A 27,115-nucleotide genomic window follows, 5' to 3' on the forward strand; every position below is an offset into this window, starting at 1 on the left:
TAATCTCATTTGGACTTTCTTTCGGAAGCTGTAACAAAGTAATCCATTTTGCATTTATATATACATATTTATATATTTTTAGTGGGGGTCTAAAGCGTGGCTATCAAGAATGCATCACTTTGCTTCATGTTAACAATACGGCTGTCCTCTGACAAGCATTGCAGCATACAGCTTGCCATGTTCATGACGCGACCCCAGGGCCGTGGGGTACTCGGCAGCCGGGCCTCCGATAGCCGGGGGATATCACGGTGGCTGGCCCGGTCCGTGGCCCAGGGCGGTCACTCAAAAGGGGGGATACTATATATATGGGGATTTGGGAAAGTTTGTGACGCCACCTGTGGTACCTGGTGATGATCACCAGCGCTGCTACAGTCCTCTGAGGCAGATGTTAGGGCAGCTTGAGATGGGACAGCTCCCCACAGGTGGAGCAGGCCTCAGGGCAGTGTGGTAGTAGAGAGTGGGTCACGCTGGGCATTGTAGTGCAGGGGGAACGATAGTGCCGATGAAGAATAGACAGAGGCAGTGCAGTGCAGTCATCCAAGATTTTACTCACAGTTCTTTAGACACTTCACAGGTGCACTATACAGGTAAAGGCCTCCCGCGTTGCGCTGCGTTCACCGGGCAGAGGTTCAATCCTTTCTCAGGGAACTTGGGAATACCTGGCAGAACCCCACTTTCTCGTGTTCCTATTTTGACTGTCTTTACTCTGGTCCTTCTCCCTCTTGCTCTGCGCTGCCCACTCTCAATCCCGCTCGGGTGCTCTGAAGTCCTTCCAGTACGTCGGATCCAAGACCTACTTGACCCTCCTGGGGGATTAGAATGCCGCAGCGATCGGGTGAGGTGCAGTACCTCTGTGGCGACTGAACCCTCCGGGGCGCCACATTCACCAGCACAACTGAGGGCCCAGTGGTTTATACATCATCTCCCTGCTGCAATGATTGGTTGTCATGGCTAGTGTCGGAGTCATCATCATTTTCACTCTGACTGCCTTCCTTGTCCCCTGACTGTGCCAAGTCTATGTCTTCCTCCACATCCACAGCCTGATGATTGTCCCCTTCCCACTCTTTCTCTTTTTCCTCCTAATCCTTCAGCATGTGACATGGAACTTGAGGGTCCCCAACAAACAGAGAGCCACACTGAACAGGTGAAAATTGGTTTGCTTCCTCCATCCCCTCTTGCGTGCTGGTGTTGCATAAATATTGTCAGGATCAAATTGTTGATTCCACCAGTGTCCATGCTAACAAATTTTGTTGCCACTTTAAGGGGCTTCAGTAGGCAACACACATCCCTCATTAGCTGCCAATGTCAGATCTCAAAGAAACCCACACTCCAGTTTAATTGCTGCATTTTGTAGTCTGGCACTTCTTTTTGCTGTTTGTACAAATGCTGCAACATATACCAAGTCAAATTTCAATGGGTAGTGACATCGCAAATCAGGTGGCACTTTGCCAGCCCTTTTTTTTTGCTAAACCAGGAGGCCGTGGCTAGCCACATAAAATCTATTTAAATGTGCTGACACTTTTTTGACCATAGCCATCACCTTCCTCAAGTGTGTATCTTTAAGAATAAAACAAATTTGGTAATATTAAATTCAAGATATGGGCCATGCACAGAGCGTGTTACCGTATTTTTCAGACTATAAAACACACTGGATCATAAGACGCACCTCAAATTTAAAGGAGGAAAATAGGAAGAAAAAGAATTTTTGTGAAAATGGGGATCTGTTTTATAGTCCGAATTTAGCTTACTTGGGGCGGCGGTGGAGCGGGGTCACAGGAGCCAGGAGCAGGGTCACAGGAGGCAGGAGCAGGGTCGCCGCTGCACTCAGACAATGGCGGCAGAAGCGGGGCAATGATACGGGCCCTGGGCTGGGAGGAGGGGGTGTACTACCGGTGTGAGGCAGGAGTCATTGATCTCTTGGCGGTGGGTTTCAGGAAAATATCGGCAGTGCGAGGCAGGAGCAGAGTCCTCACTGAGCACATTAATCTCCTGAGCTGAGACCTCAATCTGCACATGCGCCAGCATCATTTGATTGAAGCCCACAGCCGGGAGATCAATGCCTGCCTCGCACCACCAGGACACCCCCTCCTGCCAGCCCTGGGCCCACAGCATCCTCCCACTCCTGTCGCCGCAGGCTTCTTGGAGCGGTGACCCAGCCTCCTGTAACCCCGCTTCACCTCCACCGCTGTCGTCCCCCCCCCCCGGTAAGCTACATTCGAACTATAAGATGCACCCCTATTTTCCTCCCAAAGTTTTATTCTCAAAAATACAGTATATATTTACATATCCATGTTTAGAGTATACGGTTACATGAAAACGTATTCATACCCCGTGAACTTATCCACATTTTTTCTCTTCTGATACCCTCAAACTTAAATGTATTTTATTGGGCTTGCAACTATTTAGCATATAATTAGTTATGCAAATTCTTGTCATGTCACTGCATTGTTGCTGCTTTGCTCCTAGTGGTTGAAAAATCTTTTTCTTCCTGTATACTACAAAATACAATCTGTTCTCACATTTCCTAATAGCTCTGTGTGCTATTAGGTTACTTCCCAAGCAAAAGGTCACTAATTCGAATTGAGGAGCAGCCATGAAGAAGATGTTCCAAGAAAAGAGAAACAGATTCATCCAGCTCATCAATAGCAGTCTGTCAGCCAAGAAAATTGCCAAACGGCATCATATGAGTGTCGTGACAGTTGGAAGAATACAAAACGAAGTCTGTTCATCCATTTAAAAGGAAAGAGGTGGACGTCCAGGCAAAAGATTTGAGTCAACAAGTCGGCTTGTCACAAGGTCTAACAGTTCTGTTGCGACAAACACAGCAGTAGAGGTGGCTCATATGCTTCGTAATAGTGAGATCACAGATGTCCATGCAAGCACAGTGCGACACACATTACACAAGTCTGGAATGGTGGCTCGAAAAAAGATGAAGAAGCCCTGACTTCAATATCATCATAAGAAGCATGGGCTCGAGTTTGCAAAAAAGTATGAAAAGTGTACTGTAGAAGATTGGAAGCGGGTGATTTGGAGCGATAAGACGAAGGTCAATAGACCAGGCTCTGATGCGTGCAAATGGGTCTGGAAGAAATAAGGGAAAAATGGGCTAGCGGATCGAGAAATGGAAGAAAGTGTCAAGTTCGGTGAAAGAAGCCTGATGATATGGAGTCGTTTCACAACCAAAGGCATTGGATACTTGACCAGGATCGATGGTAGTCTCAATTCTTAGTTATATGTGAGTATCCTACAAGATGAGTTACTTCGTCCACTCGAGTACTATCGGTATGAAAAGGATGACTTAGTTTTCTAGCAGGACAATGACCCGAAGCATATGTTGAATTTGTCAAAGAAATGTATAGAAGATACCTGGGATCAGATTTCATCTAGACATGTTTGAATCTGATCGCATACCCAGGAGGATTTAGGCAGTGTTGAAAGCCAAAGGTGGATTTACAAAATACTGAAAAAATAATAAAAATTAAAATTTTGATTTTTAGGAGCAAAACAGCACATGACAAGAATCTGCATAACTAATCATATGCTAAATAATTGCAAGTCAAATTTATGTACGAGATAGCCAAGATGATTGTCTATAAAATGATGGTAGTCTCACGTTCAAAGCAGTAGTGAATACTGAGATATGTAGCCTGAAAGTCAAAAGTTCAAAACATTGTTACCCTTGTTACCCTTTTGCTTGTCAGTGTATCTCTCCTGCCTGTATGAGGTTTCACTCCTTTGTGGAGGTGACTATGTTGAGAATGATGTCCCTTCAGCATGGACTGGAATAGATTCAGGGAGCAGCGGAGCTTTCTTGCTCTTCCTTGCCTGGTCTAAACAGGATGGTACTGGTACCAGCTCACAGGAAGTGTCAGCACTAGGGATGGGCGAACCCTAACAGTAAAGTTCGGGGTCCGTTAACGAAACCTGAACATGGACTTCTCGGTTTAGTAATGGAAAGGTGTCTATAAGACACCCCCACTACTAACCCCTTAGTGAAAAGTAATAAAGACACACAGAAAAAAGTCCTTTAATTGAAATAAACACTCCCAGACCCTCTTTTACCCATTTATTAATATAAAAATCAAAGTTATACTCACTTATCCGCTGATAATCCAAGATGTTGCATTGCTAAACGGTGGCAAATGTTACCAACATAATTGTGAGAATGTGGCTGCATGTGACCGGCGATGCTGTCATTAAGGTTACCGCCGGTCTTGCTGAGCGGTAACATTTCTGATGTCAATTCACCATCAAGTAATAAATTCAGTACCTTATAATATTAAGAATTCACCATTGATCATTACGTACCATTATGCAGGTGTAAAATTAAAATATAACTTTTAATAAATAATTAATAAAATACAACAGACAAACCACCCAAGTGGAAAACCATGTATATAAAAAAGGAACTATATGTCCCTATTAACCACTCAGACTCGCCCCTGCCTAACAGCGGAGGTTGGCACCCTTGTTCTTACACCAGTGGCGCCCCACTCTCCTCGGCGGCTCTCCCTGCTAGCCCTGTATGGCCCTGTTGCTAGATAGAAAAAACAGTTAATATCACATATGCCAAGTACAGTTGGAGAGAATGGTTAAAGGTGCAAGAGATGCTTGGGATCTAGGTGCAATCCCTAGTAGATTTACATACAAGTGTCTGCTTGCACTAAGATGATGGTATCTTCGTTATCTGCAAGTTGGTGGTAAATGAGTAGCAGACCAAGAGATTAGGGGTCACTCTGTCACAGCAAAATGTGGTTAATTTGCCTACATATATGGATATGGGTACACCCTAATGTAGTAGGATAATATGCCTTACATAGCCCTTACACTGCCCCTGCCTGCCAGTGGAGGTTGGCACCCTTATCCTGCGCATCACTGATGTCACCACTCAGCAATGCAACCAGATATAGCAGAGTTTAAAGGACTTTTTTCTGTGTGTGTCATTCTTACTTTTGACTACAGGGTTAGTAATAGATCTCCATTACTAAACCCTGGGCTTTACGTCAGCAGACATTAAACTGCTTACCACAAAACCAAAACTATTAACCCACTTGCCGCTGCACCAGGGCAAGTTGGAAGAGCCAAGGCTAAGTGCCAGAATTGGAGCATCTAACGGACGTGCCATTTCTGGGCGGCTGAGGGCTGATGTTATTAGTCTGGGAGGGGGCCAATAGCCATGGCCCCTTCCCAGCCTATTAATATCATCCAACAGCTATCTGCTTTCCCTTAGCTGGTAAATCAATAGGGGGAACCCACGTCATTTTTTTTCATTTATATATTAATAATGATAAATAAATTAAAAAAAAGACGTGGGTTCCCTCCCCATTTTTTAATAACCAGCCAAGGGGAAGCAGACAGCTGTGAGCTGGTGTTATTATTCTGGGAAAGGGCCAACATATATTAAGGTTTCCAGCCTATTAAAACAGCTCACAGCTGTCTGCATAGCCTTTACTGGTTATTAAACTTGGGAGACCACCCAAAAAATGACTGGGGGTCCCCCCTATATTTCATAACCAGCAAAGGCTAAACAGACAGCTGTGGGCTTGTATCAATAGGCTGGCAAGGGCCCACAGATAAAAACACCAGGTGAGTATAAATTCGATTTTTTTTTTTTTACATTAATCAATGGGTAAAAGAGGGTTATTGTAGGGGGAGTTTTTTTCCAATTAAAGGACTTTTTTCTGTGTGTATTTCTTACTTTTGATTATGGGATTAGTAATGGGCGTGTCTTATAGACGCCTCTCCATTACTAACCCTTGGGCTTGATGTCAGCAGACATTACATAGCTGACATCAAAGCCAAAACTATTACCCTACATGCCACCACACCAGGGCCAGTGGGAAGAGCATCTAATGGATGTGCCATTTCTGGGGCAGTTGAGGGCTGATTTTATTAGTCTGGGAGGGGGCCAATAACCATGGCCCCTTCCCAGCCTATTGATATCATCCCACAGCTATCTAATTTTCCTTAGCTGGTAAATCAATAGGGAGAACCCACGTCATTTTTTTTCATTTATATATTAATAATGATAAATAAATGAAAAAAAAGACGTGGGTTTCCTCCCCATTTTTTAATAACCAGCCAAGGGGATGCAGACAGCTGTGAGCTGGTATTATTATTCTGGGAAGGGGCCAACATATATTAAGGTTTCCAGCCTATTAAAACAGCTCACAGCTGTCTGCACAGCCTTTACTGGTTATTAAACTGGGGAGACCCCCCCAAAAAAATGACTGGGGGTTCCCCCTATATTTAATAACCAGCAAAGGCTAAACAGACAGCTGTGGGCTTGTATCAATAGGCTGGGAAGGGCCCATGGATAAAAACACCAGGTGAGTATAAATTAGATTTTTTTTTACATTAGTCAATGGGTAAAAGAGGGTTATTGTGGAGGGAGTTTTTTTTCCAATTAAAGGACTTTTTTTCTGTGTGTATTTCTTACTTTTGATTATGGGATTAGTAATGGGGGTGTCTTATAGACGCCTCTCCATTACTAACCCTTGTGCTTGATGTCTGCAGACATTACATAGCTGACATCAAACCCAAAACTATTACCCTACATGCCACCGCACCAGGGCCAGTGGGAAGAGCATGGATGTGCCATTTCTGGGGCAGCTGGGGGCTGATTTTATTAGTCTGGGAGGGGGCCAATATCCATGGCCCCTTCCCAGCCTATTGATATCATCCCACAGCTATCTGCTTTTCCCTATCTGGTTATCAATACGGGGAACCCACATCGCTTTTTTAATTTATTTATAACTAATAAGCAAATATTAAATAAAGACTTTGGGTGTCCCCCCCCCATTTTTTAATAACCAGCCAAGGGAAAGCAGACAGCTGTGAGCTGGTGTTATTATTCTGGAAAGGGGCCAACATCCATTAAGGTTTTCAGGCTATTAATAACAGCTCACAGCTGTCTGCATAGCCTTTACTGTTTATTAAATTGGGGGGACTCAAAAAAAATGACGTGGCCCCCCCTATCTATATATATATAATCATCTAATTCTGTCTGTTTGTCTGTAACGGAAATCCCACATCACTGATTGGTCGCGCCAGCCGAGCGCGACCAATCAGCAACAGGTGCAGTCCAGCCACGAATTGGCGCGGGATTTGAACCACGCTTCGCTGATTGGTTGCGCCCGGCCAGCCGCGACCAATCAGCGACATTGGCGCAGCTACTTTAAATTAACCTCCCAATGTATCCCCCTGGGGCCCCTAATGAATTTCGTAAATACCTCATGTTGCCAATACTGCCTGTGCGTGGCGCTATCGCTGACCGCACACAGGCAGTACGTGACCCCCGGCTGCAGCCGGCTCTTGCTTCCGCTTACGTCACGACTATTTGCGGCTGCAGCCAAGGGTCTCCTGTTCCGCGTTCCACGGTGATTGACGGGTTGTGGGGGGGTTATCCCCCATTGCGTCACACCCGGCATCCACCGTGCGCTCTCTCAATGAATGGGCGCGCGGTGGATGCCAGGTGTGACGTAATGGGGGATAACCCCGCCCACAACCTGTCGCTCACCGTGGAATAGGGAGTAGGCTCCGTTCTACAGAAAGGATCCCAGGGGGTACGGCGCGTGCAGGACGGCACCCGTACGCCACGCATCTGTCAGAAGGCAGAGGGATCGCTGCGGCATTCTAATCCCCCAGGAGGGTCAAGTAGGTCCCGGATCCGACGTACAGGAAGGACTTCAGAGCACCCGAGCGGGATTGAGAGTGGGCAGCGCAGAGCAAGAGGGAGAAGGACTAGAGTAAAGACGGTCAAAATAGGAACACGAGAAAGTGGGGTTCTGCCAGGTATTCCCAAGTTGCCTGAGGAAGGATTGAACCTCTGACCGGTGAACGCAGCGCGACGCGGGAGGCCTTTACCTGTATAGTGCACCTGTGAAGTGTCTAAAGAACTGTGAGTAAAATCTTGGATGACTGCACTGCACTGCCTCTGTCCACTCTTCATCGGCGCTATCGTTCCCCCTGCACTACAACGCCCAGCGCGACCCACTCTCTACTACCACACTGCCCTGAGGCCTGCTCCACCTGTGGGGAGCAGGCCCATCTCAAGCTGCCCTAACATCTGCCTCAGAGGACTGTAGCAGCGCTGGTGATCATCACCAGACACCACAGGTGGCGTCACGAACTTTCCCAAATCCCCCTAAATATACATATCCCCCCTTTCAAGTGACCGCCCTGGGCCACGGACCGGGCCAGCCACCGTGATATCCCCCGGCAACCGGAGGCCCGGCTGACGGGTACCCCATGGCCCTGGGGTCGCATCAGTAGCAAGATACAATGCACATTTATGAATCCTCAGTTTATGCACATACAATGTATTATACATCCTCTAACTCACAGTGCCCAAAGTAATTCTGGCACACTGGAATAGATTTGCTGCCACATGACAACTGTTTCACTCAGCAGCAATAGAATGGGTTGTAGGATACCACATATAAGTATACGCTATCACTTGCTATTTTTGGCATATGATGTGTAGTTAATAGTGGTTGACAAGGTGTGAAGCAAACCCTGTAAAGTTTACAGCAATTTTCTTTTACAAAGACAACAAAGAAACCAAGTTTATAAGAATCAACATTTTGGTATCAACTCCTGATGTTTATTTTACAAATTTAAAACTTTCATGTTACTTAAAGCACCACTCCAGTGTTTTTTTTATTTCTCCACTTAAGAGGTGGCACTAACATAAGTTTCTTGACCCTAGTTTTATACTAACCAGCTGCAATCTTCATCTGTTCCTAGCACACCCCCTTTAAATTAATTATTAAAATAGACTCAAAAACATGCAGATCATGAATGCTGAGTCTGTTGGTTTTCTGGTAAATTGTTTGACATGTGTTAATATATTTATACCAAAAACAGTGATTAATCTGGTTAATCATATTGGACTGGTATTATTTTGAACACTACTGTATATTTACTAAATATATATTATGGTTAAATATATATTTGACAATAACCAGGAATATACATTCATTGCTCTTTCTTTCTTTTTTATAGATGGCCTGACTGCTTTCAGAGATTTCCTGAAGTCAGAATTTAGTGATGAAAATATTGAATTCTGGTTGGCCTGTGAGGACTTCAAAAAAACTAAAACTTCCGGCCAACTGGTCATTAAAGCCAACAAAATTTATTGTGAATATATTAAGACTGAGGCTCCAAGAGAGGTACTTTACTGATTTATATTGGTATACCAGTGTGCAGCAATTATGATTAAAACACACAGATATATATATATATATATATATATGTGTGTGTATATATATATATATATATATATATATATATATATATATATATATATATATATATATATATATAGTACAGACCAAAAGTTTGGACACACCTCATTTAAAGATTTTTCTGTATTTTCATGACTATGAAAATTGTACATTCACACTGAAGGCATCAAAACTATGAATTAACACATGTGGAATTATATACTTAACAAAAAAGTGTGAAACAACTGAAAATATGTCTTATATTCTAGGTTCTTCAAAGTAGCCACCTTTTGCTTTGATGACTGCTTTGCACTCTCTTGGCATTCTCTTGATGAGCTTCAAGAGGTAGTCACCGGAAATGGTCTTCCAACAATCTTGAAGGAGTTCCCAGAGATGTTTACCACTTGTTGGCACTTTTGCCTTCACTCTGCGGACCAGCTCACCCCAAACCATCTCGATTGGGTTCAGGTCTGGCGACTGTGGAGGCCAGGTCATCTGGCGTAGCACCCCATCACTCTCCCTCTTGGTAAAATAGCCCTTACACAGCCTGGAGGTGTGTTTGGGGTCATTGTCCTGTTGAAAAATAAATGATGGTTCAACTAAACGCAAACCAGATGGAATAGCATGCCACTGCAAGATGCTGTGGTAGCCATGCTGGTTCAGTATGCCTTCAATTTTGAATAAATCCCCAACAGTGTCACCAGCAAAGCACCCCCACACCATCACACCTCCTCCTCCATGCTTCACGGTGGGAACCAAGCATGTAGAGTCCATCCGTTCACCTTTTCTGCATCGCACAAAGACACGGAGGTTGGAACCAAAGATCTCAAATTTGGACTCATCAGACCAAAGCACAGATTTCCACTGGTCTAATGTCCATTCCTTGTGTTCTTTAGCCCAAACAAGTCTCTTCTGTTTGTTGCCTGTCCTTAGTAGTGGTTTCCTATCAGCTATTTTACCATGAAGGCCTGCTGCACAAAGTCTCCTCTTAACAGTTGTTGAAGAGATGTGTCTGCTGCTAGAACTCTGTGTGGCACTGACCTGGTCTCTAATCTGAGCTGCTGTTAACCTGCGATTTCTGAGGCTGGTGGCTCGGATAAACTTATCCTCAGGAGCAGAGGTGACTCTTGGTCTTCCTTTCCTGGGGCGGTCCTCATGAGAGCCAGTTTCTTTGTAGCGCTTGATGGTTTTTGCAACTGCACTTGGGGACACTTTCAAAGTTTTCCCAATTTTTCGCACTGACTGATCTTCATTTCATAAAGTAATGATGGCCACTCGTTTTTCTTTATTTAGCTGCTTTTTTCTTGCCATAATACAAATTCTAACAGTCTATTCAGTAGGACTATCAGCTGTGTATCCACCAGACTTCTGCACAACACAACTGATGGTCCCACCCCCATTTATAAGGCAAGAAATCCCACTTATTAAACCTGACAGGGCACACCTGTGAAGTGAAAACCATTTCCGGTGACTACCTCTTGAAGCTCATCAAGAGAATGCCAAGAGTGTGCAAAGCAGTCATCAAAGCAAAAGGTGGCTACTTTGAAGAACCTAGAATATAAGACATATTTTCAGTAGTTTCACACTTTTTTGTTAAGTATATAATTCCACATGTGTTAATTCATAGTTTTGATGCCTTCAGTGTGAATGTACAATTTTCATAGTCATGAAAATACAGAAAAATCTTTAAATGAGAAGGTGTGTCCAAACTTTTGGTCTGTACTATATATATACTAGCTATTGAACCTGTTCTACGCCAGGGTGGCAAGCATTTTTATTGGTATATGGTTTCTCATGCTGGTATGTGCTGCCCCCTCCTGGTATTTCTGCTGCCCCCAACCTGGTATTTGTGCTGCCCCCATCCTGTCCCCACCATCCTATCCTGGTATGCATGGCACCCCTCATCTCTATCCTGGTATGCATGGCACCCCTCATCTCTATCTTGGTATGCATGGCACCCCTTATCCCTATCCTGGTATGCATGGCACCCCTCATCCCTATCTTGGTATGCATGGCACCCCTCATCCCTATCCTGGTATGCATGGCACCTCACACCCCCAATCCTGGTATGCATGGCACCCCTCACCCCCAATCCTGGTATGCATTGCACCCCTCACCCCCAATCCTGGTATGCATGGCACCCCTCATCCCTCATCCTGGTATGCATGGCCCCCTCAGCCTTATCCTGGTATGCATGGGCCCCTCACCCCCATCCTGGTATGCATGACACCCCTCATCCCCAATCCTGGTATGCATTGCACCCCTCACCCCCAATCCTGGTATGCATGGCACCCCTCATCCCTCATCCTGGTATGCATGGCCCCCTCAGCCTTATCCTGGTGTGCATGGGCCCCTCACCCCCATCCTGGTATGCATGACACCCCTCATCCCCAATCCTGATATGCATGGTACCCCATCCCTCATCCCTATCCTGATATGTATGGTACCCCTCACCCTGGTATGGATGGTACCCCTCATCCCTATCCTGATATGCATGGCACCCCATCCCTCATCCTGGTATGCATGGTACCCCTCATCCCTATCCTGGTATACATGGTACCCCTCATCCCTATCCTGGTATGCATGGCCCCTCATCAGAATCCTGGTATGCATGGCCCCCCTCATCCCTATCCTCGTATGCATGGTTCCCCTCATCCCTATCCTGGTATGCATGGCACCCGTCATCCCTATCCTGGTATGCATGGCCCCCTCATCCCCAATCCTGGTATGTATGGCACCCCTCATCCCCAATCCTGGTATGCATGGTACCCCTCATCCCCATTCCTGGTATGAATGGTACCCCATCCCTCATCCCTATCCTGGGGTGTATGGTACCCCTCACCCTGGTATGGATGGTACCCCTCATCCCTATCCTGGTATGCATGGCACCACATCCCTCATCCTGGTATGCATGGTACCCCTCATCCCTATCCTGGTATACATGGTACCCCTCATCCCTATCCTGGTATGCATGGCCCCTCATCCGAATCCTGGTATGCATGGCCCCCCACATCCCTATCCTGGTATGGATGGTACCCCTCATCCCTATCCTGGTATGTATGGCACCCCATCCCTCATCCTGGTATGCATGGTACCCCTCATCCTCAATCCTGGTATGCATGGCACCCCTCATCCCCAATCCTGTTATGCATGGTACCCCTTATCCCCATTCCTGGTATGCATGGTACCCCATCCCTCATCCCTATCCTGGTATGTATGGTACCCCTCACCCTGGTATGGATGGTACCCCTCATCCCTATCCTGGTATGCATGGCACCCCATCCCTCATCCTGGTATGCATGGTACCCCTCATCCCTATCCTGGTATGCATGGTTCCCCTCATCCCTATCCTGGTATGCATGGCACCCATCATCCCTATCCTGGTATGCATGGCCCCCTCATCCCAAATCCTGGCATGTATGGCACCCCTCATCCTCAATCCGGGTAAACATGGCACCCCTCATCCCCAATCATGGTATGCATGGCACCCCTCATCCCCAATCCTGATATGCATTGCACCCCTCATCCTCAATCCTGGTATGCATGGCACCCCTCATTCCAAATCTGGTATACTTTGCATCCCTCATCTCAATCATGGTATGCATGGCACCCCTCATCCCCAATGCTAGTATGCATGGCACCCCTCATCCCCAATCCTGGTATGTATGGCACCCAATCCCTCATCAGGGTATGCATGGTACCACTCATCCCCCAATCCTAGTATGCATGGCACCACTCATCCCTCATCCTGGTATGTATGGTACCCCTCATCCTGGTATGCATGGTACCCCTCATCCCCATTCCTGGTACGTATGGTACCCCATCCATCATCCCTATCCTGGTATGTATGGTACCCCTCACCCTGGTATGGATGGTACTCCTCATCCCTATCCTGCTATGCATGGCACCCCATCCCTCATCCTTGTATGCATGGTACCCCTCATCCCTATCCTGGTATACATGGTACCCCTCATCCCTATCCTGGTATGAATGGCCCCTCATCCGAATCCTGGTATGCATGGCCCCCCACATCCCTATCCTGGTATGCATGGTTCCCCTCATTCCTATCCTGGTATACATGGCACCCCTCATCCCTATCCTGGTACGCATGGCCCCCTCATCCCCAATCATGGTATGCATGGGACCCCTCATCCCCAATCCTCGTATGCATGGCATCCCTCATCCCCAATCCTGGTATACATTGCACCCCTCATTCCAATCCTGGTATGAATGGTACCCCATCTCTCAGCCTGGTATACATGGCACCCCTCATCCTAATCCTGGTATGTATGGCCTCCTCATCCCAGAAACCTGGTATGCATGGCACCCAATCCCTCATCCTGGTATGCATGGCCCCCTCATCCCTATCCTGGTATGCATGGCACTCCTCATCCCCCAATCCTGGTATGCATGGTACTCCTCATCACTATTCTGGTATGCATGGCACCCCTCATCCCCATTGCTGGTATGAATGGTACCCCTCACCCCCCAATCCTGGTATGCATGGTACACTCACCCCCCCCAATCCCGGTATGTATGGCCCCCTTATCCCCCAATCCTGGTATGTGTGGCCCCCTCACCCCCCAATCCTGGTATGTATGGCACCCTTCATACCCCAATCCTGGTATGTATGGCACCGCTCATCCCTTTCACGCTGCGCACATACAAAAATTAAACACTTATACTCACCTTTCTTCCATGTGCTCCAGCGCTGTTGTGTCCTGTTCTGCCGGAGGCCGGGGGAGGAGTGCAGGAGTACGCGCATGCCCATACCGCGCTGTCTGGCGTAATTTTGCTGAAGACACACTGCAAATGTGTTTTCAGTAAAATGGCGGCGGATAGCGCTATGCGCATATGCCGATTCCGACGCCACACTCCTGCCCCGGTCCCCGGCGAAGAGAGGCGCCGTGGCAATGCTCCTCCCGGTCAGGTAAGCATATAAGTATGGCGCCAGAGATCGAGGTATGTTTTCAGTGTCTACGCATACCGTGATCTCCGGCGCAATACACACTCTTCTTACCTCTAACGGCTCGATGCGTTCTTCCGTCTGGAGCCAGACTGCGCAGGCATGTCACACTTGCGCAGTCTATAAAGGCTTCAGACAGACACACGCATCTCCGGTTATATTATAGATACAAATATATTACCAATAATAATTAAATTAGTTATAAGAATTAAAATAAAAAAAATCATAAATATATTTATTTCTACAGTTCTGTGCAAAAGTTTTAGGCAGGTATGGAAAATACTGCAAGGGTAGAGTGCTTTATAAAATAGAAGCGTTAAGTTAATAGGGTTTTTTTTATCAATTAACAAAAGGAAGAGTGAATGAACAAAAGAAGTCTAAATCAAATCAATATTTGGGTGACAAACTTTTGCCTTCAAAACAGCATCAAAGAATCAATTTTTCTTCATAGACTTACACAGTTTTTGAAGGATCTTGGTGTGTTGTTCCAAACATCTTGGAGAACTAACCAAAGATCTTCTGTGGATTTATGTTATAGATAGAATTATAAAAGTCTATCAAGTTCTCATAGTTATCATAGTGAAAGCTGAAGCAAGGCTAGCATACTATTAAACTCTACATGACCTCCATATGACCCCAGTGCAAGGTGACTCACCTGATCTTAACAGGTAATTAAAGAGGATAATCTAATGAATGGCAGATATGAGTCCCATCCCCAGCTTGCCTAAGAATGTGGGAGGTGACAGATTTATGGCTCTTGCTTGAATGTGTCACAGAATTGGCAGAAAAACTACATTCAGCTGATTTGTTTCCAATCCAAATTATGAATATTGTTTTTTTATGAACAGCATAGACATGACAGTTATGAAAGTCGCACGTATCACATTGTCTTACGTCACTGGGTGGTTGAGACAGCGCCTTTCAAGTTAATAACACTCAGATGGATGATGCTATCCATGCCATGTTTCCTATCTGTAGAAAGGTAAAATCATGATAAGAAACATGACTGTAATATCTCCTGCCTGGGACCACAAGGGGCACAAATATCATGGAATATGGGAATCCTATAATTTTCTAAAGACTGAGCCACATCCCATGATCCCATAGAAAGCAATGAATAAGTGCAAAAATGCAGCAAAAATGGAGCAAAAACAACATTTTTGTGATTTTCCCAAGTTTAAACCATAATGTCATTGTCTCATGACTTGAGAATGGCAGTTTAGGATTAATACAATTTAATTTGGATTAGTACAGTTTAATTAGTGATGTGTGCAAAGTAAACATTGGCCCACCAAGGTGTGAAATTTAACAATACCTGGTCAACTCAATAGCAGACCAAAGTGTAAAAGTAAACAGTGTCCTACAAACTCAATGCTCTGCCAATGTCTTAGGTAAATTATTTATGTATTTGGGGGGGCACCGTGCGGCCTCCGGCTGTGCGTGGGGGGGGCGCCGTGCGGCCTCCGGCTGTGCGTGGGGGGTGCTGTGCGGCCTCCGGCTGTGTATAAGAGGATTATGTGGAAGCTCAGATTATACAGTATGAGACCCTACATACATAGGGGGATGTCAGCATACTTAATTGTGCTTAATACTAAGTCATACAATTAATATAAAAAAATAATTATAATTAATATATTAATATTGTGCAGAATTAATTTCACATGAGCTATCACATGATCAATCAAAGGGGGATCATGTGACAAGTCACGTGATACATCAGGTGTGTGTGTGTGTGTGTGGGGGGGGGGACGCCTTCTAAACTGCCCGGGGCCCTTACTACTCTTAATCCACCCCAGCATATAAGCAAAACAAAGCAACCAGCCCTAAATGTGTTAAACAATCTGATATCATATAGATGGATAGGGAGCACACAGAGACTTAGCACTCATCATAGATAGTCCCTTATATCATGTCCCAAATGAAAGAACAGTTTGATATAGTATACATAAATACATAAATAAGGAATAACACTTATCATTGATGGTCCCTTATGTCATGTCCCAACGCGTTTCTCCCTGTCAATCACCAGGGCTCATCAGGGGACCTGGGGAGGGCATCAGTCTCTCTCTCCAGACACTCAGACAATGCAGCATTGTCTGAGTGTCTGGAGAAAGAGACTGATGCCCTCCCCAGGTCCCCTGATGAGCCCTGGTGATTGACAGGGAGAAACGCGTTGGGACATGACATAAGGGACCATCAAGTCAATCTTCCCCTTAGTCCTATGTCTCCGCTGTAATACATATATTTGCTTAATCCAGCTATCTTGAGACAAAGTCTGTTCTCTAAAAATTTCCCAGTGCCATATTTCTGCTAAAATATACAGACTTGGCTTTTTTTAGTATATATTTATGATTTAATTGTCGCCCTCTTGACCTTTACGTTCCCTTTCTTCTTTCTTTTTTCACGATTGTGTTTTTTTAAATTATGAGGATAGTGACTTTCTAGGGACATCAGGGACACTGACGTGGAGCGGGGGCGCCACGCAGCAAAAATTAGGGTGCCAACTTCTGCTGTCAGGAAGGAAGAGAAATTGGGGAAAAAATAGGGACAGGAATAGCCCGTTATCTCTCCTGACCAGTGTATGACTTATCCCTGATGTTCCTCATTTATGGGTTGTTGTTGTTGTGGGGATTGTCTGAGTCCTTTTAGAATATTTAATAAAAGTTACATTTTAGGGTTTTTTGTTTTGGTGTTTAACTGTGTATAAAAAGAGCATGCAAGACTATGTTCACGCATTGCATTTTTATACATAGTCATGTAACTTAGTTGAATATTGACCATCCAGCTGTTTTTCTTTAGTATAACTTACTTTCCCAGCCTTTTGTTAACCCTGTTCCACTTTTTTTAGATGTGTTGCTGCCGTCAATTTCTAAATGAGTTACAATAATTTTTTCAAATTAAATGGAAAAATATCTAGCTTTCAACTATTGATAGGTGTTATATGTTTTATATGGCTATAGGAAAATTCCAAATCATTGCTTCCTTGTTTTCTTTATATCTTACACAGTATTCCAACTTTTTTGGGAATATGAGTTGTATATTGTACCCATAAGTATTGCTTTCTGTGTGGTTCTTACAGTCTGTTAAAGGTTGAGGAAAATATGGTTCAAAATTATCTCTCATTTACATGAATAAATGGAAATATAACATTTTTTTTAGCATTGTGTATTAAAGCACCTTTAAGAACTTAGACCTAAATGTACATCCCAATATACAACCCTCATTACACTGCGGGAGCTTATACTAGGAAGCAGCCTGTGCGCTGGTAAGTAAGAGGAGCGATGTATTGTATGATGCCGTTGTATATAAGGGCCTGAAAAGAGACATATACAGCAGTAGGGCATGGAAAGGAGCAATGTATTGTAGGATGGGGTGTCGGGAAGCGGTATATATCAACCTGTAATTTCTTGGGCGTTGTGCTCTCTCAGGGTAAGCCATGTAGTTTCTATTTAGCTTGTTCGGGCTTCCATGCTTTGATAGGTACTCCAACACCAGGTCTTGTTTTTGTACTGTAACTATTGCTATTTAACTCTAAGGACATTGTTCCGGATTGCCTATGTACCACTTGGTCTTGTTAAGCTTTTTATCCTTTGATGATGCTTGAGTTTGGTGTTCCCTTCGGTCCCTAAACCTTGTGATTTGGCATGGTCCCCTGTGTGCTTTATGCCCCTGCTGCTACCTCCAATACTCCTCCTACACATGTCTGTTTAATAATCATATGTATTGACTAATTTGTATGTCCTAATAAAGTTTTATTTATCTTCATATAAAACCTATAAAACTCTGTGTTTTTGCTCTGCTTCAGCTGTGTCTATACGAGTAGTGTGTCTAAAAAATTATTCTACCCTACCACTGTATCTGTACGAGTTGTGGCTGTGCCTAAAAAATAATTGTACCTTTAAGCCTCTGTGTGTTCTCTGCACCCCTTCCTGTGGGAGGATTGTGCCAAAAAGCTTCTGTCTGTGACGCGCCCCCTGGGACATATTCCTTTTTGAGGGGAATACCCGGTACCGGATCAGATGGGGGTTTGTAGTCTCCGAGCGGCTGTGACCCGGTCCCGTGCCCAGGGCGTCAAGCTCAGTGTTATGTGGCAGCTTTACAGATGTTACTAAAGTTCTTTTGTGTCGACTACGCCACCCGTTGTGATGCGGTCACTGTGGCCGCCGCTGCAGCAGGGTCCGCTGAGGCTGATGGTGGGTGCGCAGCTTGGTGGGATCACCCCCAACGGGAGGGGTATAGCCTCAGAGGGGACAGGCGCAGAGGATGGGGGTTGTGGTGGTGCGGTGCAGCCGGCAATGAAGACAGACTCGGGTTGTGCAGTTAAGGGTGTTTACTTACTGCAGATGTTGTACTGGTCACTCCAGCTGCTAGTGACCACCCGAGCCGTGCTGCGTCCACCAGGTCCTGGATCCAGCCAACCCCCAAACAAGTCCGGAGCGTGGCCCTGAGCTCTCCCTCTGTCCTTTCTTCAGCCGTCCCCACCAGTGATTCACCTAGGTCCAGCTCCCTCGGGCCTTCTGTTGGGACACCCTTGGCCCTGGGTTCCCTGACCCTTCATGTGGTGTGCCTTCGGGGTGAATGTGGTGGGTGACCGTGGCAAACGCTGCCCACGATCTCCGGTCTCTGGCTAGGGATTGTTTTTGCCCCCACCAGCTTGGGTTCCGGTACCCTGATGCTGACTCCTCACCCGGTGCTCTAATTTGGGTTCTTGGGTCCCTTCAGTCTTCCCCCTCTGGGTACTCCTTCTTTGCTCCTCTCTCACTCAGGGTCTCTCTCTTGCTGCAGGCTGACTTCCTCTCTGCTTGCTGTCTGCTCCTCTGCAGCTGTCTTGCTCTCTGCATCTGACTTGTTCTCTGCATCTGACTTGTTCTCTGCATCTGACCCTGATTCTAGTTGGTGCCCACCTTATATACACCCTCTATGTGTGAGCTCAGGTGACCAGCACCCAATGAGCTCCTATCACTACCCAGACTGCTCCCCCTATCTGCCCCTACACTACATGGGATGTACCACCCCCCTCCCACTCCAGCCAGGAACAGGCTCGGTTGTACCTGCACATTTCTAAGTGGGAGTACCGTCGGCCTGCTCCTCTGAAATGGGATGTATGTAGTGCATGCAGTCTATCTGAGCTCAGTTCCACACTCCATCCTTACCCGGGAGTGGAATATCACACCTCTGGGTTGAGGTGCAATACCCCTGTAGCAGCCGAATCCTCAGGGTGCTACATCTGTACTCTGCAACTCTGCCTCTGGGAGTATTGTGCCAAAAAGCCTTTGTGTACACTGCAGCCTAGTCTGTATGAGTGTGCCTAAAAAATAATTATACTCTGCTTCTGTGTCTGTACAAGTTGTGTTCTGCACCCGTGTCAGTGGGAGTACTGTGCGTCAAAATTAATATTTCTACAGTCTGCAACTGTGTCTATGGAAATGCTATGCCAAAAAACCTGTGTGTGTACTCTGCATGCGTCTCTGTGGGAGTACTCTGAAAAATACCTCTGTGGGGTTACCCTGTGTGGGTGTACCTTGTAAAACACCCTCTTTTTTTGGGGGGAGGGGGGAAGTGGGTGGGCTCCAAAACGCTGTGAATGCAAAATAGAACAAACAAACTGCGGTGAAGTCTAACAAAGTCTGGGTGCGGCTGGTATACTTCTATAGTCAGCCAAAGATCCTGTGAAATCCACACCTGGTTAATTTTATTGAAAGTGAGCTTCCCCACGTTGGCTGTGGACAAGCGCATGCGCCTGACCACGCTCACACTTCCTCCTGTGCTAAACACAAGTTCTGACAGTACACTTGCTGCAGGGCAGGCCAGCACCTCCAAGGCATAGAGGGCAAGCTCAGACAGTATGTCCAATTTGGAGACTTGGAAGTTAAATGGGTCGGACCGATCACTTAGTATGTGGAGACGTGTGGACACGTACTCTTCCACCATGTTGTTGAAACTGTCATGTTCATGGATTTGATCCCTTGAGCTTGTGTTTTGTTGTCAGCTTCTTTTTCATCCAAGCCACAGGAGACACACATTTTCTTTGGATGTTTGGGTTCTGTTTTCTGGCTGCAGTCTGTCTAACTTAACACAGGTGTTTTCAATTGTCCACCTATACCTTTTTTTTATTGTTTAACCTATTAATTCCGAGTGAGGTGCTACACAGGCATAACCTAAATGCTGCCTCCTGCTATATCAGATGGTGGTGCTGGATGTCGCGACGTACTGAGTAAGGTGTTCCACATTTCTGCCATACTAACCCTCCCTTTCGAGGTGGTGCTCGTGCTCCAGTTATGTTGGTGACTTAATCTTCCTCTGCCTTGTGCTTCCACTGAGCCCCCATTGTAAGGTGAGGACACCATTAGTAATGTGTCTACCAGTGTGCACTTGTATTCCCACATTTTCCGATCACGCTCTTGTGACGGAAGTAAGGATGGCACTTTGTGCTTGTAGCAGGGATTCAGCAGGTTGGCCACACAGTAATCAGCACGTGTAGCAATCTGGGCAACTTGGCAATCATTGCACAAGCACAGCAGCATGTATTGCCTCGTGTGTGCCAGGCTGCCCAGAGGCAACGACAAGCTGTCCTCTGTGGGAGGGATATCATCTGGGTCCTCTGTATCATCTGTATCCCCCCAGCCACCCTCCAGTGATACCAGTGAGCTGCTTTGAGTGCTGCTGTGAACATGGTTGTTCCTCATCCTCCTCCTCATTCTCCAAAACTGTCCTCTGGCTGAACATTTGTGTACCTGGCCGCTGTTGGTACAGGAACCCATCCTCCAAGACATGTGAATGCCTGGCCTGATAATGGTGTGAATGGTCCCTATTCCTCCTCCTCATTTTGTGCCACTACCTTATCCATGATCGCCTGAAACTTTGTTTTTCTATGAGGCATAGAAGTGAGATAGTAACGCTGATCATTGCGTCATCAGCACTGCCCATGTTTGTGGAGTACTTGAAGCAGCACAACACGGCACACACGTCCCATATGGAAGCCCACACGTTGCTCGTGAAGTGGTGTTATCTGCAGAGCAACTCACCCGTGAGTTCTGCAGTTCAAACTCCAGTATCACCTGCTGCTGCTTACACAGTCTCTCCAGCATGTGCAAGATGGAGTTCCACCTTGTGGTTACATCGCATATGAGACAGTGAACAGAAAGTCAGACGTGAAGCTGCAGCACAAACAGGCAAGCAGCATCAGGGTGAGAACGGCAAAAGTGCGCACAGACACCCTGCAATTTCAACAGAGCTCTGACAAATCAGACTTATTTATCCCCCCAGGGCAGACACTGTGCACTGCGGGGATTCACCAGTACGAGACCTGGGACCGGAGGCCATGTATATGTTATACATATGTTACACGCACACTGCTAGGCTCAGATAGAGCGAGACGGGTTTCATGAATTCTTTGGAATCCTGGGGAAACCGTTACCCAGGGTGACCATGGGCTGCAGCTTCTCTCAGGCACACGATAGATTCAATTGCTGACCAGACATATCTGACAAGAGTCTTTTTCAACAGTTTAATAGTGGAATTTAATCTGAAGCACGACCAGTGCAATTCAGGAAAATTACAGCAACAATCTTCATTACAGTACAGTCTGAGTTTCTTGAGCAACCGGCTCCAGTAACAATACAGTAGTTTCTTCACAAGGCACAGTATTAGTCTCTTCAGTAGCATAATTCAGCATAGATTATATCTCTTAGCAGCACACTTCTATGCATACACAACCACAGGCTTTTCCTTTACAAGGACACAATAGTACACAGTATTCTTTATCCTGCATGGATATGGAGGGGGGAGGGTTTGATGAGGGAGATGATCCCTGTGACACAATTCCTTCCAGTCCTTATCTTCCTGCCCGATAATACTCTGCACTGTTAGTTCAGGGAGTTTATCTGACCTGTGTTTAGTTTCTCTCCTGATCTGAATCCTGTTCAGTTGCCTTCTGTCAGATCCAGATAACACACCACCTTTCTCTTAGGCTTCAGCCAGACTACAATAACAAGTTCCCCACAATCCCCCTGGGGCTCTGCTAAAACACTCCCTGCCTCCTGTGACTGTGTTAACCCCTCTAGTTGCTAGATGCTTTTGAAGCACAACACTTCCTGTCTCCTGTGCTTGTATTATTTGTAACAGTTGCTGAATGCTTTGGAAGCAACAGCACTGCTTCTGCATGTAACACTCTTCCCTCCTTTTTGAATGTTGTCCTCGACATTTGTCTTAATTGGTCAATCTGGCCAATTCCAAGACATTGATGAAAGCTTAATAGCTATATATATAAATTTGTCATTGTTAAATTGGTATAATATTTATAAAAATTGATAACAACCTATTATTACGACCTTTTTCTTGTAGGACTCCTGTAAGAAATAAACAATTAACACAATTAAAATGATCATCATCTCTTCCGCTGGAGCTTTTCATATGTCTTCAACCAGCTCTCTCTCTCACTAGTCCAAAACAAGTCTTTCCACCAGGTAACATTGTCAATACTATCTCTCGTGGTGAATACCATTCAAGTGGGCTTACCTGGTCCACAGGCAGAGATACCTGTTTCCGGTCGACAGTCCTTGGCACTTGACTCAGTTCTCCAAGAGTCTCGTACGTCAGCATCACGGGCCTCCTCACTTCTTGAGTCGACATCCTCCTGGTGGGTTGTTCCTCAGATACCACGGGTTCTTCGGTTACAGAAGTTTCTTCTGCCACACTCATTTCTCGTACTTCCTCAGATGATCTTGGAACTGCCTCTGTAAGTTCCTGTACTTCTCTTGAATCGTGTGTTTCCACCTGGTCTGGTAATTCTGCTACTCCTAAGTGTTGATCAGTCTCTTCAGTGACCAGTGTTCGATCATCAGATCTGAATTAGACTTCATCTGTACTCCTTGGTACAAACTCTGGAGCCTCGGGACTTAGTTAACTCTCTTGAGGATGGTACGTCCATCTCCTTGCCGGTTCGAGAAATACAACGGTGTGCTCTTCCTCATCAGAACTTTCAAGGTCACTATCCACCTCCGGAGCTTCAGTCTGTGGTGATCCCTTAGTTGATCTCGGTCTATGTCAGTCGGCTTCTGGGAAGTCTTGTTGTGGTGGGAGATAATCACAGGGTAGTAATAAATTCCGATGGACTATTGTGGTCTTCTTGTCCCCTCTTTCCAATCAGATTTCATACACTGGACTGTCATCAGCTTTCCTCTTTCCTCTACATACACTTTGTCTTCCCAATACGAACTAAGTTTTCCTGGACCACCTTTCTCACGTACGTCCTTGACTAGCACCCGGCTTCCCAGTGCCAATTCTGCTACATAACATTTTCGATCATAGTACTCCTTACTCTTGCTCTGTCCTTGCGTAACCACTTTGGACGCTATGTTGTATGCCTCTGCCATCCGTTGCTTCCATTTCCGAATGTACTCCGGATACGTTCTGTAAGTCTCTGACACCGAAGTATCGAACATGATGTCGATTGGAAGTCTTGGCGATCGTCCATACGATAGGAAGAAGGGTGAGTAACCCGTTGCATCGCTCTTTGTACAGTTATAGGCATGTGCTACTTTTGACAGAGAACTCTTCCAGTCTTTCTTCTCATCAGCTGTTAAGGTGCGCAACATCGACAATAATGTCCAGTGAAAACATTCCACTTGTCCATTACCCTCTGGGTGATAGGGCGTTCTGTGGGATGTCTGAATTCTACAGTACTTTCCTAGCTCGGCAAAGAGCTGTTTCTCAAATTTTCTTCCTTGGTCGTGGTGTAACTGACTCGCCCCCTGGGCCGTGGGGCACTCGGATCCCGGCAGTAGGGGAACGATGGGAGTAGTAGTGGCAACCCGGTTCCGTGGCTCAGGGTGGTCAGGCCAGTGGTAGTCCGTTATGTGCTGATGATTATGTCCGACTACGCCACCCGTGGATTTGCGATCATTAGGAACCGCCGCTGCAAGGCAGACCACTGGGGCTGATGATGTATGCAGCTGGGATGGTGTGACTCCCCATGGGAAGAGTGCGGCCCCAGGGCAGTGTAGTGGATGTTGGGAGTGATGTGAGTGAGAGTCCTAGTGCTGATAGTGCTGGAGGAGCAAGGAGCACACAGACAACAGGTTGCAGTCCAGGGTCTTTACTAGAACAGGTAAATTGACCCACAAACAGTCCCGGCTAGGAGGGGACCTGGATGTCTGAGAGCAATGGGGAAATTGGCCCTGGTCAGGGTGAGGGTGTAGGCCTACCGTGCTTTCTGCGCTCCTTCTGACTATCTCCTCCTTGTAGGATAACAGCCCACGCTTCCGAGCTCTCCGTGTATTCTCGCCTGTATGACCTGTGACGTGGGTTCCTTTCTGCTCCCAGCCTTGTGCGGCTTTGCTGGTCCCTTCTGTTGTGGCAGGGCCTCCAGGCTTCTTAGGCCAAGGAATATACAGTCCCCTGCGAACTGGTTATCTGCTGGGGGATGTGGAATCCTTCCAGCCTCAGACACCAAAGTCTGGTAGATTAAGTCCTTTATCTGCCAAGACAGGCTCACTTCGCCTCTTGTCTCTGGCTTGTGGCTCTCCTCCTGCCACACTTCCTCTTAGGGTGCAATACAACTTTCTGTCCCTGCTCTGCTCCGGGACACGTCTCAGTGCTGAGACAGGCCATCCAGTTCTCCCTAACCCTGCCCCCAGTACCAGCTTTTATAGGGGCAGCCTGCTCCCCCTACTGGCCTGAGACAGGAGGCACTGCATGCTAATGTTCCCCTGACTAGAGAACCTTCCCCTTGCTCTCAGACACAGCTTTATTACATTTTGTGGCATCCAAGCCAGGGTGACACATAACCTCGTAGGGAACCCAAACCTCAAAGCAAAATCATTGAAGATCTTCTCTGCCACGTTCTGATCACTGGTAATGACTCATGAGAAAAGGTACCAAAAGCTCAATGGTGTTGCTGTTCTTCTTGGCCCTCAGTTGGAAAGTCACTTCCACCCAGCCTGAGAGGGATTTCGGTCTGGTTGACAGCTTTGCCATGGAGTTCCACTGGTCTTAAAGGGAAGGTGCCGCAGTTTTCTTTTTTGTATTAATAATTATTGATTATATAATCAGTTATTTTTAATACAAAATTAAATTCACTGTTTGAACCGTTTTTTTATTATTATTATTTTAGTCCACAGCTGGGGGCTGCCATTTGCATTTGCTGGTCTGTAACAGCAGTTACACACCTCAAATACGGCAGCCCCTGTACATAGGACTCTGCAGTCGGCCTCCGACTGAATATGCTGCATTGAAACAGCTTTAGCTGTGACCTGGGCACGCCCACTGGGCTGTCCAGGTCACACCTATGGGAGGAGATTGGCGCCATCTTTCTGAAGCCCACAGCTATGCTGTGAGCTCCAGTTTCCCCCTGGATGATGTCACAGCAGTGGGCGGGGCCTTCTCCTCCACCAGGAAACTGCCTTGTGCTCATGCTGCCGACTCCAAGCAGGGGATAGGTTGTGTGAGAGCTGAGCGGCTGTATGATTGACCTGTGGAGATGGGCGGGGGGAAGGGGCACAGATGCTGGGAGAGAGAGGGGCACAAGAGACAGACAGACAGTCGCTGGGGTACAAGGACAGACACCTCCAGAGCTGCGGTCACTATTGTGTGTCATCATGTAACAGAATAGTGAATGCTGCTCAGGAGGTGACAGGAAAATAAGACAGCATGTCTTATTCTCCAGTCACCTCCAGAGCTGCACTCACTATTCTGTTACATGATGACACAGAATAGTGAGCGCAGCTCTGGAGGTGACTAGAGGATAAGACCAGGTGTAACAGCAGAATAGGGAGTGCAGCTCTGGAGGTGACTGGACATCACGTCTTATCCTCCAGAGCTGCACTCACTATTCTGCTGTTAGATTCTGTCTTATCCTCTAGTCACCTCCAGAGCTACGGTCACTATTCTGTGTCATCATGTAACAGAATAGTGACCACAGCTCTGGAGGTGACTGGAGGATAAGACAGATGTAACAGCAGAATAGTGACCGCAGCTCTGACAGATAAAACCAGATGTAACAGCAGAATAGTGACCGCAGCTCTGGCAGATAAAACCAGATGTAACAGCAGAATAGTGACCGCAGCTCTGGAGGATAAAACCAGATGTAACAGCAGAATAGTGACCGCAGCTCTGGCGGATAAAACCAGATGTAACAGCAGAATAGTGACCGCAGCTCTGGCAGATAAAACCAGATGTAACAGCAGAATAGTGACCGCAGCTCTGGAAGATAAAACCAGATGTAACAGCAGAATAGTGACCACAGCTCTGGAGGTGACTGGAGGATAAGACAAGATGTAACAGCAGAATAGTGAGTGCAGTTCTGGAGGTGACTGGAGGATAAGACCAGATGTAACAGCAGAATAGTGACCGCAGCTCTGGAGGATAAGACAAGATGTAACAGCAGAATAGTGAGTGCAGTGCTGTTACATCTGGTCTTATCCTCCAGTCACCTCCAGAGCTGTGGTCACTATTCTGTTACATGATGACACAGAATAGTGACCGCAGCTCTGGAGGTGACTAGAGGATAAGACACAATCTAACAGCAGAATAGTGAGTGCAGCTCTGGAGGATAAGACGTGATGTCCAGTCACCTCCAGAGCTGCACTCCCTATTCTGCTGTTAAATCTGGTCTTATCCTCCAGTCACCTCCAGAGCTGCGCTCTCTATTCTGTGTCATCATGTAACAGAATAGTGAATTCTGCTCTGGAGGTGACTGAAGAATAAGACTCACGTCTTATCCTTCAGTCACCTCCAGGCCTGCAGTCACTATTCTACTGTTACTTGTCACTGGTACCTAATCCATAACATGAGAGGTCACATGACTGGCGACCCTTTATATTTGCATTTATAATGAAAATACAAATTACTAAATAAAACTGAAACATTTAAATACATTATATACAAAATAAATAGTAAGAACACAAGGACAATATTCAGTCCA

General features: G+C 46.2%; 1 protein-coding gene across 1 annotated transcript in view; it reads left to right on the forward strand.

Annotated features, from left to right (window-relative positions):
• The window catches only part of RGS21 (regulator of G protein signaling 21), a 398,016-nt gene that overhangs the window by 164,792 nt on the left and 206,109 nt on the right, over positions 1–27,115 (forward strand). Inside the window, exon 3 of the mRNA XM_073644098.1 lies at positions 9,007–9,173. Within this exon, the coding sequence (XP_073500199.1) occupies positions 9,007–9,173 (167 nt within the window). The remainder of the gene's footprint in view (positions 1–9,006; positions 9,174–27,115) is intronic.

Source organism: Phyllobates terribilis, unplaced genomic scaffold (genome assembly GCF_046119375.1).
Source record: "Phyllobates terribilis strain yellow unplaced genomic scaffold, ASM4611937v1 Scaffold_8__6_contigs__length_399053987, whole genome shotgun sequence".
Classification (NCBI taxonomy): Eukaryota; Metazoa; Chordata; class Amphibia; order Anura; family Dendrobatidae; genus Phyllobates; species Phyllobates terribilis.